The 18,005-nt window shown below is 49.3% G+C and overlaps 2 protein-coding genes across 2 annotated transcripts in view; both read right to left on the bottom strand.

The window, feature by feature from the left end:
* The window catches only part of LOC144099530 (germinal-center associated nuclear protein-like), a 103,379-nt gene that overhangs the window by 53,758 nt on the left and 31,616 nt on the right, over positions 1-18,005 (bottom strand). The window contains exons 13-15 of the mRNA XM_077632902.1: positions 14,959-15,125; positions 7,703-7,845; positions 6,990-7,151 (exon numbers count right to left, since the gene is read on the bottom strand). Of these exons, the coding sequence (XP_077489028.1) occupies positions 6,990-7,151; positions 7,703-7,845; positions 14,959-15,125 (472 nt within the window). The remainder of the gene's footprint in view (positions 1-6,989; positions 7,152-7,702; positions 7,846-14,958; positions 15,126-18,005) is intronic.
* On the bottom strand, positions 882-3,729 carry LOC144096848 (uncharacterized). The gene is made up of 3 exons (XM_077629702.1): positions 3,534-3,729; positions 1,954-2,612; positions 882-1,005 (listed from the first exon to the last, which is right to left on the bottom strand). The coding sequence occupies exons 1-3, from the start codon at positions 3,672-3,674 to the stop codon at positions 882-884; spliced, it is 924 nt and encodes a 307-aa protein (XP_077485828.1). The 5' UTR covers positions 3,675-3,729.

Genomic DNA, 18,005 nt, shown 5'->3' on the forward strand with positions numbered 1-18,005 from the left:
CACAAGCATTTCAAATACAGTCGAGCCCGCTTGTAACGAACATGAGCGTCATGCGGCGTCCGTTCGTTATATATCCCGAAGTTCGTATAAGTGGAACACAGCTGTAAAGACAGTTGCTTGTCAAAACACAAAATTTTATCTTTGTGAAAAAATCCGTGATGAATGTCTGCTTTTGCAGCACAGATCCTATGAGGGAGGTTTCCAGTTTATTTAAAGCAGAATCGTGCTCTTTGCCGAGGCCCTTGGCATAGACAAGTTGTCTAAGGCTCTCTATGTAGCCCATTGCTACAGGCGCGCTTAAGGGTGCTGGGCTGGCTCCGAAGTTTCATCCTCATCTGATTCTTCCGCGTCACTTTCGTCCCACTTTCCTATTTCTTCATGGATTCTGATAAAAATTGGCAGGGTTACTGGTAATGTTTCTGTGATATCACCATAAAAATTTCAAACTGATATCTCAACAACTTTTTTATTTAAAAAATTTTCCTCCTTTTCATCTTGTACCAGGCTTGAGCGACTTACAAAATAAGATAGAAGACTTCTTCAAAGTGTGTTGCATTCCAAAATGAATGGATGAGGTCGTGACATTCTTAGATTTTTTTTATTTACAATGTAAAAGTTTTTAGTTTTAATATTTTATGAGCAGACATTACAATGGGCACCTAAACAGTGAACAACTAGTCGAATCAGTAAGTCAGCAAACGGGATGCCGGAAAACCAAGAATGTCACGACCTGAAACATTTCTCAAGGAATGCAGCGAAAAAAACCGTATCAAAATAGCCTCAGCGGTCGCGAAGAAATCAGCGGAACAATCAGAGCAAATGACAAAAAAAAAACAGTTTTGAGAAAATGGCTTCCGAAGTTGCACCTTGTATTTCACTCATCAAAAGGCACCGGGGTTGTAGTCTTTTGTGTCCTTTTTAACACGGGGCTTCTTGGATGCCTTGGCTCGAGATTGAAGTGCTTTCGCTGCCTTTCTTTTCCGCAAGGCGTCCTTTTCCGCTGCTCTGCGAAGAGCATGTTGGCCAGTTTGCAGCCCAAGTGTCGAACAGTACTCTGTGAAAGCACGGCGGGTCCCTGCATTGAACTTGCAAACCGCTTCGTTGAGAGCTGTCTCTGTTGCAGTCAAAGATGCGTTTTTATCTTTTGGCAGCAGCGACCAAATTACTGAATGAAGGCTTTCAGCCGCATTCTGGGATTTTTTCCCCAGACAACGGCTGAGGAGCTGGACATCCGATAGCCGCCGGTAAACAGGCAACAATGCATCTGTGACATGCCTTGCAAGCTGGTACTTGTGGTAGGCAGAGGTTTGCCCTCTGCTTCTGCAGCCTGGTGTTGGCACCAACTCTGTGGTCCTTGGGGGCAAAGCTCGTGATGTGGGCGTTCATCGGTAGATGTTACGTGATAAAAAGTTGCCATCACAGCTTTCTGCATGTCCTCAACGTTGTCGTGATCGTGCAGGGCCTTGCCATAATAATTTGTTAACTTCTTAATTAAAGCCTGAGTGAGGCCACCTTTCCCACCAATAGGCCGACCCTTTTTGCTTTTCGTGACAAGGGTAAGCAGGGCTGTGCCCACCCTTTTCTTGACATGATTGACACAATCCTCCTTTGTGAAGGGGATAAAACCATATGTCTTGTCTTCGCAGAGGGCCAAGAAGGTTCTACTGTCCCCATCACAAACAATGTTTGTGTATCGCAAACCATGCTTTTGAAGGGACCTTCTAAATAAGATTAAGGCCGCTTCAACTTCCATTCTGCCAGATTTAACATCAGTGTTTTTTTGGCAGATGTGGGATGCTTTCCACTCTTGATAACTGTCATCTCCTTCTTTGGGGCCTACCGAGCATCCGTGGCACCGGTTTGAAAGTACGACACAGTCGAGCACCAGTCCTGTGTAAAAACTCAATGACGGTACCAACACCTATGTGGGACGTGTGGCCATGTGTCAACCACGTCCCATTGTAGACAACTGTAATATTATTATTAAAGGTAGGGTCCATCTCGCTGTAAAAAGTGCGCACAGCTGCCACAGCATCAGAAAAAAATTTGGCAGCAGCCGTCTCACTGGCCAGTCGGAATTCAGATTTCAGATGTTTTTGAAATGTCTTGTGGTGTAACCTTCTGTGAGACACATTCATTATCGACCAGAAATCATTCAAAGCTGTTGCCCCTTTGCCAATGCTTTTTACAGCTTGTATAGCCCTCAAGTTAACATCAAAAATTCTGCGGCCTTCTTTCCGTGGTGATGACCACCCCTTTGCGACAGTACCGCACAAAGCGCATGTTAGCTCCAATTGTGCTGCCAACCCAAACCTTGTTCCCAGCTGAACCGAAAGTCCTGGCTGAGAGCACTGCTGGCACTTGGCATTCTCGAGAAGCGCGTTTAGGGCTGTGACTTGCACAACAACAAACTCATCCGTTTGTTCTGTAGTAGCAAGCGCCTCGCCGTCACCCGTCAGTTCCATTTTTCGCGCGGTCGCGGGCACGGCACTCAGCTTTGCTTGCACTTTTGCGGCGGCTTCCTGCGATGCTTCTGGCGACACAAAACGTGGCTCCAGGTGTGCCTGAATGGTGCGCCCGGTGCTCGTGGACGGCGTATCGTCGTCGCGTAAAGTGCCAAGAGGACCCGCGACATGCGCAGTGCCTTCATCACTTGATGTTTCCGACACAAAACGCAGCTCCAGGTGCGCCTGAATGGTGCTCCTGGTGCTCATGGATGGCGTATCGTCGTCGCGTAAAGTGCCAAGAGGACCCGCGACATGCGCGGTGCCTTCATCACTTGATGTTTCCGACACAAAACGTGGCTCCAGGTGCGCCTGGTGCTCGTGGACGGCGTATCGTCGTCGCGTAAAGTGCCAAGAGGACCCGCGACATGCGCAGTGCCTTCATCACTTGATGTTTCCGACACAAAACGCAGCTCCAGGTGCGCCTGAATGGTGCTCCTGGTGCTCATGGACGGCGTATCGTCGTCGCGTAAAGTGCCAAGAGGACCCGCGACATGCGCGGTGCCTTCATCACTTGATGTTTCCGACACAAAACGTGGCTCCAGGTGCGCCTGAATGGTGCGCCTGGTGCTCGTGGACGGCGTATCGTCGTCGCGTAAAGTGCCAAGAGGACCCGCGACATGCGCAGTGCCTTCATCACTTGATGTTTCCGACACAAAACGCAGCTCCAGGTGCGCCTGAATGGTGCTCCTGGTGCTCATGGAAGGCGTATCGTCGTCGCGTAAAGTGCCAAGAGGACCCGCGACATGCGCGGTGCCTTCATCACTTGATGTTTCCGACACAAAACGTGGCTCCAGGTGCGCCTGAATGGTGCGCCCGGTGCTCGTGGACGGCGTGGCGTCGTCACATGAAGTGCCAAGAGAACCCGCGACACGCGCGGTGCCTTCATCGCTTGATGCTTCCGGCGATGCAGAGCGCGAAGTAGAAAGTTCAGAAGAGTCCCCCATGCTCGCACACGATGTTTTGTCCGCGTGTGAAGTGCTCGGCAGCGGCGCCAAAAACAGTCGTAGTCGCGCACGAAGTACTTGCCTGCGAGCCCGTAACATCGTCAGTGCGCTGCACACCAGAAGTAATTGAAGCAGACGACTTCTTCTTCTTCACCATCGGCGATTTTCGCTTACGGGTGCCATAGGCACGCGCCGTCTTGTACTTCAGAGGTCGCCGACCCATGACCGCCAGTGAAAGCCGCTTCCAAAACTATGCTCCGCGCGTACTGACGAACATGGCGGCCGCATAATCCGTATTCGAAACAAAGCTCTGCGCAAGAGACAGTCACAGCGAGCCGAGGTTCTCTGCTCAAATGACTAAACCCCATCGTACACGACGAGCAGTGGAGCCGCAGAGTCGAGAGGCACGCGTAGCAGACGACGCAGCACCGCCAAGGAGACCAATTGCGCAGCGCGCTGCTGTCACGTGACGTGCGGAGCCAATCAGAAATCACCGTGCGACCGTGAAACTTTTGCTTTTTATGCGTTTGTTTCCGCTCTGAGGAGACCGCTGAAGCAGGAAATTTGAAGTCGGAGGAATGCACTTTCCATAGAGACCAAGATGGCCGCGCTAGGTTGGGCGGTTGCCGAGAGATCGGGGCTTGAAAAGCGGCGTTTTTTCGCTACTTGGAAGAAATTTTCCGCCACCCTTGATCATCAAAACAATGATTTGGCGCACTTCTTGATGGTTTTCGACGATGAAAATTTGTAATCACACAAAATATGACTTGTAAAAGCATAAAATAAATATTTAAAAAAATTGCTTTTTTGACCATTTTCCGCGAGTTGAAAGCCGCATCCCCCCTTAAGAAACAATGCCCTCGACCGGGTTCCGCGGTGTCAGTGTCGTCATCGACAGAAATAACATCATTCAAACCAATCTCATGACCCCCATGTCAGAGTCGACGACGCGCTGCCACAAATCGCCTGCATTGCGTAAGCAGTTCTGCACGCAAGTGGCCGTCACCTCCGCACAGGCTGCTTTCATAATCTCTACCGCTGAATACAATGGAAATGGGCACGGTGCCCCCGTCCGCCATCTCGAAATGTCAAAAAGCCAACAAAATGTCCGCACTGCAACAAGAGTGACAAAAGCGCACGATGGGGTAGACTCACTACGTGCACAGGTGGCAATCAAGCCAATCAAGCTAGAGACGCACAGCGCCAGCGGAGAGACCACTGAGGGGCGTCCATGAGCATCAGTGCAGCCACCTGTTGGCTTCCACAGAAGGCCCGCTTCACAGAGCGTGGCCTCCACGATCACCACCAGTTGTGGCGTGGTTGATTGCGGAGGCCATGCACGGATTTGCAAGAGACTGAGGAGAGGGGAGCGGAGTTGCGAGGAGGGGCGGGAGGGCTATCTTGGAAGGCGCGTCGATGGGAAAAGGTAGCTCGTTTGAGAGCGGCACGAAATGGGGCGGGCAGTTTGCCTGCAATGAGGCTCGGGGAAACACACCGCGCGCCGGGCGCACAAAGGGGTCGGAGGCAGGTTATCTTGTGTCGCGGCGCCGGGCTTACGCCGTCCGTTCGCTGTAACCAATCAGCAGGGCTCAATGATGTTCGTTATACGTGTGATTTTGTACCATTGAAAAAATGTACATTTTGACGGCCGCACAGGTGTCGTTCGTTATAAGTGAAAGTTAGTCTTAAGTAGGGCCTATATATGTGGGCTCGACTGCATTGCAATTTGAGACCACAGAGCTCTGTATACTACGATTTCGAGAGGGAAATGTGATTCCATTTGATCTAGAAATGCTACTACAGCATGAATGATGAGAAGCACACAGACCACAACTCATTCATTTTAAACTACACTACAGTTCAACCTGGATGTAACAAACCTCCATATAGTGAATTCCTCGATATTAAGGAGTTTCCCAGTTCACCAGCACCACCCCCATTGAAGCGCATGTATTTGAGACCTCCATGTAACAAAGGTGTTGCGGTGGTTTACCTTGATGTAATGAACTGCCTACGCCATCTGTCTGTTAGCCAGTGCTGAGCTATTCGAAATTTGGCAGAACCATGCGAAATTTTCGTGATGGTAAAACACGGACTAACATGAGAGGAACCCTGATCGCAACGAGCGGTTGCAGCTGACACAAAGTGCCGTGCTCCAGCGCCGTTGGTGCATCTCCGGCGCTTTCTCTTTTGTAATGTCTTATCATGTGGCATTACAATAGTTCATGGTCAAAAGTAGCGAAAAATATTAGGGCACAGCAAAAAAGAAAAAAAAAGAAACGACACGAGCGGTGAAAGGCCATTGCAGCCGCGTGGTTGGTCGTGTGATTTCGGCGCTGATAGCTCTTGCGCGTCGGCAGCGGGGATGGCGGAGAGCGCCGGTGACGCAAGGTAAGCAGCCCATTTCCTGGGGCAACAGCGAGGGGAAGACCGAGAGAGGGAACACGCAGGTAGGAACGTGCCTCTGCGGTCGGTCTACAGTGGCGGTGTGGGCGTGCGCGTTCCCCTCTAGCTCGGTCGCGGTGCCCCTGCCTCACCCACCCTCCTCGCCTCCCTCATAGCGGCGTTGCACTAGCCACGGCGGAGGTGACGGTGGCTGCTGCCGCAGTCGCGCTATCAGCATGATCGCGAAACTTTTCTCTGCGTTTATGACTTCAAGTAACGCTGTTTTATGTAGACATTTTCAAGGTGATTTCACCTACATTTATTTGTTATTTTGGTTCTCCTTTCAGGTCTTCTAGCAAAAACTGCATGTAACGAAAACCTGGATGCAACCAAAAATCCACCCGCCGCGGTGGCTCAGTGGTTAGGACGCTCGACTACTGATCCGGAGTTCCCGGGTTCGAAACCGACCGCGGCGGCTGCGTTTTTATGGAGGAAAAACGCTAAGGCGCCCGTGTGCTGTCCGATGTCAGTGCACGTTAAAGATCCCCAGGTGGTCGAAATTAATCCGGAGCTTTCCACTACGGCACCTATTTCTTCCTCTCTTCTTTCACTCCCTCCTTTATCCCTTCTCTTACAGCCTTCAGGTGTCCAACGATATATGAGACAGATATTGCGCCATTTCCTTTCCACCAAAAACCAATTATTATTATTATTAACCAAAAATCCCGGACTTTTTTCAATTTCGTTATGTCCAGGTTTAACTGTAGTAGGCTGATGTATCATAGTTGCATTACCAATACCCAATAATAGGTGTGCCATTAAATGACAGGAAGAGAACATAGTAAGGGAACAAACGTGGGTCATGCTACCCTAGCATACCCTAGTCGAAATCAAGAGGAAGAAATGGGCTTGGGCGAGGCTTGTAATGTGAAGGCAAGATAGCAAGAGAAGGCAAGCATAGCAGGGATGAATGAGATTAGCAAGACTGCGGGGTTAGGGTAACTACAAATGGTGCAGGACAGGGTTAATTTAATTTGGGGATGCGGGAGAGGCCGCTGCCCTGCAGTGAATGCAGTTAGGCTGGCAACATGGATATGGGTTTGAAGCCCCGCTGGGTTCTTTCAGAGACAAGGCATGACCACAGTTTCCTCACCTGCAAAGCTTGGTAGCCTCCTCTTCGAGGCCCTCGTGCAGCACCTCAGCAGCCAGCAGCTCTTGTGCCCTGCGCTCGTTTTCACGGGCCTGCCGCTTGGCCAGCAGCTTCTCCTGCAGCCGCTGCTCCTCTGCATGCAGGTACTCCTCCCTGCATGCTGCCCTGCGGAGAGAGACAGAACTTGTATGGTCTACCTCTTTCTTCCCTTCCCATTTCGCCTAGTGCGCAGCAGCAGGCTAGAGTCGAGTTTCCTGCGAGGACAAACAAATGGAGCAAAAACTTGGGGGCCTTCTTCACCACATTTTTAATGAATAAAATGCAATAGCAAACCCCCAAAAATTCCAACCCCCCCCCCCCCCCCCCCCCCAAATTGTCGAAGTAGGCCTGCCCCAGAAAGTGGATTAAGGTGGACAAGTGGGTCGGGTTGGTATAATCCCATGTGATAATTCAATGGAAGGTATTCGAACACTCTAGTCCTCACATATTAAAAATTAGGAGGTGCTGATGACATCATGACCCTCCCGACCAATCAGGGAATTTCGTTACAGAGAAACCCGGCGGTTTTTGCATGACGACAACCTAAATGCTACCGCATTAAAAGGCTCAGGCACTCAGCTAAGCATTTCCTCCACATAACTCGAGAAATAGTGTAACCAGACAGAACTTGACTTCCCCTTAGTGTTAGTGCCCTGCACTCCCGGGGTTGCACTCACTCGGAGAGGTGGTGCACTTCCTCTTCCAACAGGGCGTCGTTTGTGAGCTCGGCCACCTCGGCAAGCACCATGGTGCGCCCCACAGCCGCCACATGGACTTGCACTACCTCTTCCACCATGGCATCCACCATATCTTGGACTATCTGCAGAGAAGGCACCAAAGAGTTACTACTACAGAAGTCTTGCAATTCAAACTACAGTAATCCCTCGTTATAACGAAATCACTTTATTCGAAATATCGCTTAATTCTAAACTTCTTCCGACCCAAACACATGCATTTTAAGCCGCATTACTCAACGCGCATGAAGGCCTTGACCCGCTTAGAGTGAAGTGGTGAGCAGGGACATCGCCGCCACCCTTTTGCGCATGCAGTGTAAGATTAATACCGCTGCCGAATTAGTCCTATGCAGGCACAGAGCAGGCCACAAAAGTACCAAACCTACGACCGATGGCCGGCCTAGGAACGAGTACCAAGCAAGTGCAGAGTGCCCCAGCTGTTTACAGCAGTGCGAAATGAAGCTGTCAAATTTCATGGTGCAAGGCACCTGATCCGTTAATCTCGGTCGCAGTTGCATCGCTGGTGTCCCCCGTGATAGAATCTACACGAAACTGAAGTTTTCCTAATGCTTTGTGGGGCCAGAAAAACGCAGTCTCTTGAATGCCGAAAAGTGGCCAAATGACTGCGGTCAGACCTGTGCCAGAATGGAATGGGCTTGGGCAGGTTGGTAATTCATTGTAACACAGTAAGCATAGCGCGGGAAGAATGCAGGATGAAGAGGAGACAGGACAAATGCTTGCGCCGCAGCATTCCGTGGGGTGCACTCTATGAGCAAAGTTTTACCGCTCTGAAGAGCACTTCTGGCGCTGAAACGTGCCAAAAAGCACAAAAGAAATGTCCCTCCGATTATGGGCCCATTCACGTGAAACTTGCGAGTCGCAGAGGTTGTGCGACTGTTTTAATTGAAAACCGACAGTCGCAAATGGTTGCATAGGTCGAAAAGTGACAGTCGCAGGCCAGTCACTCGCTGCTTGATTATCCAGAATTACAACTGCGAGTCGCAAATTGCTGAACCAATCAGCGAGCCAGCCGAGCTTTCAGCAGCGATGCCAACCGCAGACGCGCCGAGCAATGAACTGAGCTGCTCTCCGCCTGCCGCAGTCGTCGCTAAGCCTGACTTGAAAGCGCGCGAAAAACGTCATTCCTGAGAGTTTTCGCTTCAAACGAGAAGGTGACCCGCAGGTTGCGCTTGCAAGTGTGAACAATGGTGTTGTCGAGCTGCTGCCTGGTCGCGAACAATTGCTGGTCGCATGCCCTTTGTCATGTTCTACGTGAGAGCTACGTTAACAATTCGGGAAGACGACTTTGGGGAAGCCGGTCTAGAAATTTGCTCGCCGCTCGCCATAATCGGCCTGCATTGCAATAAAACACCGCCCCTAGCTTCATTGCACTTTTGACCTTTTGACGGTGCAAATTGACCGATAACCTGCCGAAAACACGAAAAATCCGAGCCTCGCCAGCGGCAGGTCGGGCTGTCAACATGCGGGTCAGCGCAACCATGGCGTTTCCCCGGTGATTTTCTCGAGCCGGTCGTGCTCGATTCGCGCCATCCGACTAGACAAACGGTCTAATTGCATGGTAGGGTCATTGAATTTTGTTCCTAAGCATTTGTCAACAATGCGGACGTGACGCTGCGTGAACAATAACACTCAAACAGTAGAATTGGCACAGTGTCTTCGATAATGGTGCGCCGGAAAATTCTCGTTTTGCAAACTTCACGGCTGCACACATCGGGAAAAATTCCCAGTAATCATGCAAAGCCCCTACTGCAAAACTGTTCAGTTTTCACGATCACTCTGCATACCCACAATGAGCGGCTTATTGTTTTTTGAACACAACAAACACAACCTCAGACTCAAGCTATGGCATTTGTGGCACTTCCCATCGAGATACTCTTGTAGTCTTCCTTGACCCCCTCCCACCAATAAAAGCGGCCACTGCTTTCTCGATTCGAAATACCACGAAGGTTGATTGCATGGCGGCGACCACAGCCTCGTGCAATGCTTGGTCAGATTAGGGCAGGGGTTGCAAGTGCAGGTAAGAACTTGAAACAGCGAAAGCTCATTGCCTTTTTTACACCTGAATAAAGTTTTGTTTCACTGAATACATTGTATTTTGACTTCCTCACAGTTGCGGCGCAATCAAAGCTCGACTGCTTTACCTTTTCTCGGGTGGTCGCTTATATCGAATCACCGCTTATGAGGAATTTTTTCGCCGTCCCGCTGGCTTCGTTTTAACGAGGGATTACTGTAAGTTAATTCATACTATTGGTTAAGTCAAACAAATTTAGAAATTTTGATTGGCCGGATATAATTACAATGCATTTTAAAGCCACTCATTTTGTGCCGTAGTTTCGCTTAATTCTCTTGATTCAAACTCACACCAATGCCCCCAACGTTGCAAAAGAGTGGTGGCCAAGACTGGATAGAATGTCAGCTTTACGGCGTCATGTAAGCTGAAAATTCGGTCCCTCCAACGTGTCAACTCAGATGTGATATGAAGGGGAGGCCGTGTCAAGGTCCAATCAGCACACTTAGCGATTGCAGGCACCCTGTCACAACGTGGCCTCATTTGTTGAGGTTCGCTACCAGCAGGCCAAGCCTAACTGCGCACCATTTCGGACATTGAATGGCGCGTAGCATGGTCTTTTTTTCTCTTTTGAGACGACCATGCGCTGTTGTGGAGCAAATGTGCGCTACCCTCACTTCTGTCCATGCAGCACTGTGCGCCAAAAAATGCTGGCCACGAGCTGCTCGTTATGTGAAGAAGCCTCTTGACATGGAAGCTGCTGCTACTTTAAAGGGAGCTCCACTACTACCATGTCGCACTTGTGATGGAGGCCCTCATTACGTAGGAGCAGTTCTGCTTTAATTGGTATTTCCGACAGTGGGCATACAGTACAGCACAACAGAATTGTGAAAAATAGTGATTGTCGTCGGGCAGTTTTCACTCAACAGCAAATGACAGTTGCCCATTTCTTCATCAATTAGATTTGCTGCATTACAAATAACTTCTTTCAATCCATAACCTGCTAGCTGGTGAACATACCAGTGCCTTTCATCTATACTTTGCGTTGTGCTAACATTTTTACCAGCATTTGCACAGAGTAGTTCCAAAATACTCTTTGCATGCACAGTAGAGAGTGCTTAGGCAGGTGGTTTCGTCGCACTCACAAAGTGAAAGCCTCAGAGTGCTTGCCAACGTTTCAACTAAAGGACTCTTGGAGGCTTTTCCCTGGCTTGTTCACTTGGTGCGTATTTGTATGCACTGATATCCAAAAGGCAAATCACATTTCATCTTGGACAGCAGCATTAAGATGCACTTCTGACACAAAAATAATATCCGGTCCCTTGAAGTTTATACTATACAGCTCTACCACGACTTGCTGGGGTCTTCAGGCTTGCAAGACAAAACTTGAGCGGGCCACCAATCCCTGATAGCAAATACACTGGCCGTATCACCACAGTGCCACTGAAACAAGAAAAAACATCCGTCCTTCCATTCTGCCCCTGTTGATGATAAGTTCTGGCCCCGACTGAAGCTTTCTGAAGAGTTCTACCACATGCTTCCAGTTGACACAGCCCCACTGCTGAGGCTGGCATTCTCTGCATCTCACCACATCATGGGCAGTCTCTGCTATCCACCCTTGCACCAGCTCGGCCCCACAAGGAAGTGAGGGAGCTGACGTGACACTTCTCACAGTGACAGACTGAAGGGAGAAAGCAACAAAGAAAAGCCCCCCCGCCCCCCCCAGAAATAAGTCTACGCTTCAGTATGAACAAGCAGGTTGCAAAAGAACTTAAAGTGCGCAATAAAAGAAGACAAAGTGACCAGGCAGAAGAAGTGCCGTATTTAGTCGGGCAATGTACTCACTCTCTTTCCATCACTTAGGGGGCATGGTTCATTAGGCAGGAAAAACAGTTCTGACAGATTTTCTTTTTGCGAGAGTCGAAATTTCATATCATATGCCTCACTGTCTGTACGTCTATCCATCATCAACAAAAGCATGCCCACCCCGTTCGTGGCACAAGTGTTTCGCACTGTTTGCTTCAAAAGGTGTTTGCTGTACCACGGCGCGTTCCGATGATTTTGCGATAGCCAACGGTGCCACTCAACCGTGGAGACATACAGCGTGAGCATGCCAAAAATCGGCTCTGAAGATCAGGTGTGCGTTTTTTACACAATGCTAAAAAAAAAGTCGCAGGACTGTTATGAGTGTGTAATGTGAATGTCTGTGGTGTGAGAAGGGTTAGGCGTTCTCACTTCTGACCTTGCTCGCCAAATCCTGCTTCCTCCATAGCATTTCAGTGCAGAGGATGTTTTATTGTGTTCTGGTTTGAACAGCTACGCTTTTCTCCACTGCTCAAGCGTTCGCCGGCTTTCTAAGCACACACTGGTGCAGCAGGTCACCCGAGCTAGCCACCTGCACAGCATCTTAAAGGGACACTGAAGAGAACCCTCTCAAAAATTTTTTGTTAGCAATATCTGGTAGTTCGGCATTTCATGGCTTTGTTGACGTTTGTCCGGGAGCAAAAGATACATTTATGTATTTCAAAGAAATTTGGATTCGAAGTTGAAAAATTTTTTCCCGCCGCTCCGATTCAAACTCGAGAACTCTTATGACGACACAGAACGGAGTGACGTGAAACGTGACGTAAACGGAGACTCCGTGATTTCTAGCGGCTAGCGGTGCAGTCTAGCAGCTGCCGAAATGAAAGCTACCGCCACCGCACGTTGAAGGCATCTATCGGGGGTCGCCACCATCGCTTCGTTTACGTTTGCACCAGCGTCTTGCCAGCGTTACGATGGATCCCGTTCCCGAACCCGACGACGTAGTTCTCGCAAAAACTCTGGCCTGCATTTCAGCGACCTCAGCCCCATAGAGCGTGCGATGCTTTTGAGGGAGCACGGTTAGGTTAGGCGCCGGCGGGTGTTTCCCCCTTCCTCAGAGAGCAGCCGTTGCAAACTAAATATCATAACCCCAGTGCGGGGAGTCGCAAGGGGTGCGTTGCGCCCATCGGAGGCTGGCCGGGGCTTTGGAGCCAACGGATTGTGATTCCTTGAACGGCGCGGTTGCACGGCGCAGCAGGCGGCATCGAAGTCTCCCGCGGTTGCAAGGGCCAAGTTATTTATTTATTTTTTGCCACAAAAAACAGATGGGTGCTCGAGGGCGGTCGCGTTTAAAGTCGGCGGCTTGAAACCAAAGCCGGCGCACGACGCTTCAACGGCTTCCGCTAGATCCAACGGGTCCACTGGATCTGGCTCTCTCGCCAACTTGCATGTATCTTCAGATATGTACTGTGAATAGATTAAAATAGCCGAGCTCGAAAAGAACAGCTCCGGTGAACTGCCGCAGCTATTGAATATAACGCGCACCTCGCCGCGGAGCCAAATCAGTCTGGCCGGGCCGGCGGCGACTGGTGCACTCGGCGCGAAATAGATACATGCTCCAATCTCCCCGCCAATGCAGTCAGAGTGCGCTGAAGCCGCCGAACGCGTCGGCCGGTCAAGCGCAGTTGGAGTATAGAGGGTCTCGCTTTGACAGACATGACTTCGCCGTGCAGGGCGCGCCCCTCGCCGCAGCATAAACGCGCTTTAACAGAGCCTGCGCTTAACCGCTAACCAACGTATTCAACGGCGGCATCCATGGGAGCCACTGACACCCCCCGCCCACTCACCTAAATAAAAGAAAAGAAGTCCGGGGCCGTGGTTCAGAATCGAACCAGGGCCTTCGGCGTTTGAGGCGGGAACGCTACCGCTCTGCCACGACGGCGCAAGTTACAGCCGTCAATAAAGGCGCATCTAGTGAATGCACTCTTCTGATGCAGAAATCTCCGCGCTTTCGCTAGGTATATCCTGGCCTAACAGAGCTAGGCCATCAGCAATTTTCCTGAACTGCCCTGTACCTTGTCTCCCGTCCCTAATAAACGATTTCCGTTAAGTAGTTTGAAGTTGACTGGCACAGCCGGGAATGTTTCGCCGGGCAAGAGTGCGAATACACAAGTGCTGCCTTGTACGATCACCGACCATCGTGCCATCATAGCTTTTCATCGACCGTGGCGATCATCTGACAAGCCTTAAAAGGCTCCTTCAAAGGTTATCTGGCACTTGAAGCGGCACTTGGAGTTCCTCTGCTGTTCGGCGCTTGTAAATCGAAGCGCGTCAAAAACAAAAGCACGGGGCACGCAAAGCTCATAGACGCGAAGCGCCATAAAAAAATCGAAACTCTCCTGGCCGCCTGTGGCGCCACCAAGCATCCGTTTTCTTTGCTTCCAACATTCAGGTTGTCTTTTGCCTGCCTTCCTTGTGTGATAAAAGTGCACTATTGGTTTTAAAACAAAACATACTTCAATATTGATCTGCGCAACCTACCTTTGTCGGCCTCAGAGATTCGCGAAACCAAGTAGGATGGAAAATTCCTCCAAGGTGGCGTCTCTTGTCCTAGGAAGTCATCATGCTTGTACTTGCGAGATTGGCCTGTGGTGGCGATACCTGTATTTTGGTTCTTGCTATTTTCTACCTTACAAGAGCTTTGTTTTCAGTAAGAGCGGCGTTTTTGTGATCAGGAGCTGGTATTCTATCGATACAAGCCAACTTCAATTTCTCCTCAGTGTCCCTTTAAAAATCAGTAAGAGAGACTGCAGGCAGATAACAGTCGACTGTGCACAGTGCAGAACTTCCCCTGGCAAGGATTCAAGTATGGCAATGTGTGTGTCACTAAATTACTACCGTCCACCCAGTTTAACGTGGACCCAAACCCGGCTCAGAAAATTTCTGCCACGAACTCTGCGTGCTACTTACCCGAAATGCTCCATTTCTCGTGGTCAGGAATTTTGACAACGTGCTATGCAACACTGCCTGGCCAAAAGAGTTCACATGTGTGAGTCAACCGTGAAGGACCTTTGCAGCATCTAAATTTAGTGACACACTTCATCTTAAGCCTGTGATAATAAATTTTGAATGCAGCATGCGCTTTGCCAGTGCGGCTATGTAAATCTGTGTGCAGCACAGCGTGCAACCCATCAGCTGCCGCCGGGTTCCTAGGTGGCGTATAAGTTTTTTTTCACGTAATCTGGGAACTAGATTCAACGAATGCAACCTGCACAACCGTCGCGTTCAGTACTTGTGGGCTTCACTGTATGACAGTACAATCACAGCCTGCCCCAGTGACACAGAGAGCGACCGAGGGATCCCTCACCTCCTCGGGGTACACCACCGCGGCAGGCACAGCGGGCTGTGGAGTGGGCACTGCCTGTTCCTCCACTGGATGCTCCCACTGGGCCTGCCTGACATCCCCTGGTTGTGCCTCGGCGGTGGCCTCTGTGGCAGGAGTGGTTGCCACAGGGGGCTTGACGTCGGCCCAACCTGCACAGACAGAGAGCAGTGACAAAGACTGCATGCCGCCCCATGCTGGCTCCTTTCAGTGCAAGACACTTGTGTTTTATGGCACATAGGGAGCTAAGGCTATCACAGGCCAAACGCCTGTTCAGCTAAAGGACAAAACGCTTCAAAAAAGAACTCGAGCTGCATTAGAACATTTCCTTACTACAGAAATGCGAAGGCTTGCAACAAATTCATAAAATAGTGTTTCCTCCTAAGTGCGACGCACTAAGAGAAAAGCAATGTGGGAGCATAACATACAGCGAAACGTTTTTTTTTTGTAGTTCAAGTTTTGCACAGGTGCACAAAATGTGGTTTTACGTGGCCCCCCCTCCACATGCTTCACACAGAGGCAGGCCACTGCCAAGCAAGAATTCACAGGTTTGCCTACGGGCTGCTGAGGCCACATTTTGGTGCCACCTCAAAATCGCAAACTTTGACTTGGGCTCTCACACCCAGAGTATTCTCAAGGTGGGATTTCAGTGCAAGCAGAGCTTCTAATCTTTGAAGAAAATACCATAGAGTAAATACCATAGAATTTGGAATTTGGCCTTCCTCCAAAAATTCCAAAGGGCCCCCAAAATTCTTGAAATACAGTAAAATCTCGTTACTACGAACATCAGATTAACGAAATTTTCAGATTTACGAATTTTTTTAAAATCCCCGCCAAAATGCCTATACTTTCAATGTAAAAAACTTTCAGTACTACGAATTTCAAATTACCGAATATTTCAGAATAACGTATGTAATTTAATCTCGCATTCGTCGCAAAACGCTTCGTTATTACGAAGTTCCGTACCAAATCCCTGAAGCTGACGCCTGTCATCATCATCCGAAGCATCAGCTATGCGCTGGGGAACTCGTTGCAACGGATACAGCCCCAGCGGTATCACCATCACGCGAGGCGGCGCGAGCTGCCGCCCGATACAAAGGGTAAGGCCATTATCATCCACCCAGCGTGTGGTCACATACGTACTGCGCAGCAGTCTTAAGCCTATTCAGCGCAGTGTCACCACGTCGACAGCGAACGTTAGGATCTGCGAAGTTATCGGCGCTGTGATTGTATTGTGCATTAGCTTTGCTGACAATGAGTTCTCCTGGCCCCCGCGTTAAAAAGAAGCGACGCCAGTTTTCGCTTAAAGAAAAAGCGGACATTCTGTCGCAGCTGCTGGAAAAAAGCAAGCGGACTTGTGCAGGGAGCTTGGCATTACACCGTCAACAATAGCAACGATGTTCCAAGATCGGGACAAGATCGTAAAACTACATCGAGTGTCGCAGCTGGCTCCCTCAAGAAAACGTCTGCGGCTGGGCAACTACCGTGGACAGCGACTTTCGAATTATGTGGATAGCGACAGCGCGGCGGCTACATCCGCGGAGCTCACCACCGAAGACATCGTGAATCAAGTGCGTGAGCAAGACGATGCCAACACTGGATCAGCGCACGAAGAGGAAGAGATTGTTTCCAGCTCGGATGTCCTAGTCTTTCTAGAGAAGACCCGATCATTCCTCGGGCGCTGCAAAGATGTCCCCGATGACGTGCACAGGAAGGTCGAGGATGTGGAGACGTTCGTCCTGCAGCGTTTGTCGTCTACTCGCCAGAAGAAGATAAGACTTTTTCAAGCAATAAATTGTAGTTAAACTGTGCCCAGCGTTATCGTTTATTATTTACTTACCAACACATAAATCTGCTGCAAAGGTACCTAATTTTAGTTCTTGTGATGCATTACTGACATGAAAATAATGGTTTTTCAGTACTACGATATTTCAAAATAACGATTGAAATTCGGCGGTCCCGTGAAGTTCGTTGTAACGAGATTCTACTGTAGGCCCACCCCAGAAATTGAATTAAGGTGAATTAGCTGGGATTAGTGGGCGGATTAAGGTGGATTAGAGGGTTGGGTTTGTATGCTCCCACATGATAATCCAATGGAAGGTGCTGGAACATTCTAGTCCACAGATTTTCAAATTTGGCGGTGCTGATGATGTCACGACCCTCTCGACCAATCAGGGAATGTCACTACGAAGAAACCTGGTCGTTTTTTGCAGGACGAGAACCAAAATGCTATTGCATTAACTTTTTCCTTACCGTACCAAAATTACCGATTTTGAGTGTATTTCTTCAAGGAGTGCAAAATGCACTGTGCACTGTGAGGCATCAAACTGTAGCTTATTGGTTATACTTCAGAACGAAAAAAATGCCAGAATTGTGCGTGCAAAACTTTTACAAAAATTACTAGTTAAATGTGCTGGTAACACAAAAGAAACAATGCAAGCAGAACAAAAATAAGCCGCTGCATTGGGCCAGAAGTTGAGTACAAAAAAATTGAAATGTACAAAATGTTGCCCATGTTCTTAGCTACCATTCTTTAATGCACCACACTTTCCATGGCCTTTCAAGTTTAGGAATATGACTGATCTGCTAATAGAGAAAGTAGTCACGTGAAGACATGAAGTAGAGACAGATCGGGATTGAGGTGCACATTATCCAAGTTTTGTTCTTGTAAGCGCAGCTTGCGGTTCCTCCTTTTCTCCATTTCTTTTTCTTTTTTTTTTTTCCAGTTGGTAGCAAATGGGCTCTATGGGTGGAAGGAGGGGGTGTGGCCTTCCTTGACACCATCATAATCAAAATTCTGCAGACACATTTGTTAAAATATCGTGGCAGTATGTTGCAAAGCCTCTGAAACCACTCTCCTCATTTACAAATCAGGTGCACTGCATAAAATACTAAGTGAACGGGAAACAAAGCACATACGAGCACGCAATGCTGTCCTGGGCCTCTGAGACGAAGTCTCTCTATTGGAACTGAAATCCAACCATTCCACACGGTTGCCTAACTCACCACTACTGGAAGCATTTTCTGGCGGG

Source organism: Amblyomma americanum, chromosome 7 (assembly GCF_052857255.1).
Source record: "Amblyomma americanum isolate KBUSLIRL-KWMA chromosome 7, ASM5285725v1, whole genome shotgun sequence".
Taxonomy (NCBI): domain Eukaryota; kingdom Metazoa; phylum Arthropoda; class Arachnida; order Ixodida; family Ixodidae; genus Amblyomma; species Amblyomma americanum.

Coding starts and splice junctions, on each gene's coding strand:
- LOC144096848 (XM_077629702.1), bottom strand. CDS start 3,674: ATGGGTCGGCGACCTCTGAAGTACAAGACGGCGCGTGCCTATGGCACC. Junction 2,613..3,533: donor ACGATGTTACGGGCTCGCAG/GCAAGTACTTCG, acceptor CCTCTTGGCACT/TTACGCGACGACGATACGCC. Junction 1,006..1,953: donor ACAGTTGTCTACAATGGGAC/GTGGTTGACACA, acceptor TGCTCTTCGCAG/AGCAGCGGAAAAGGACGCCT.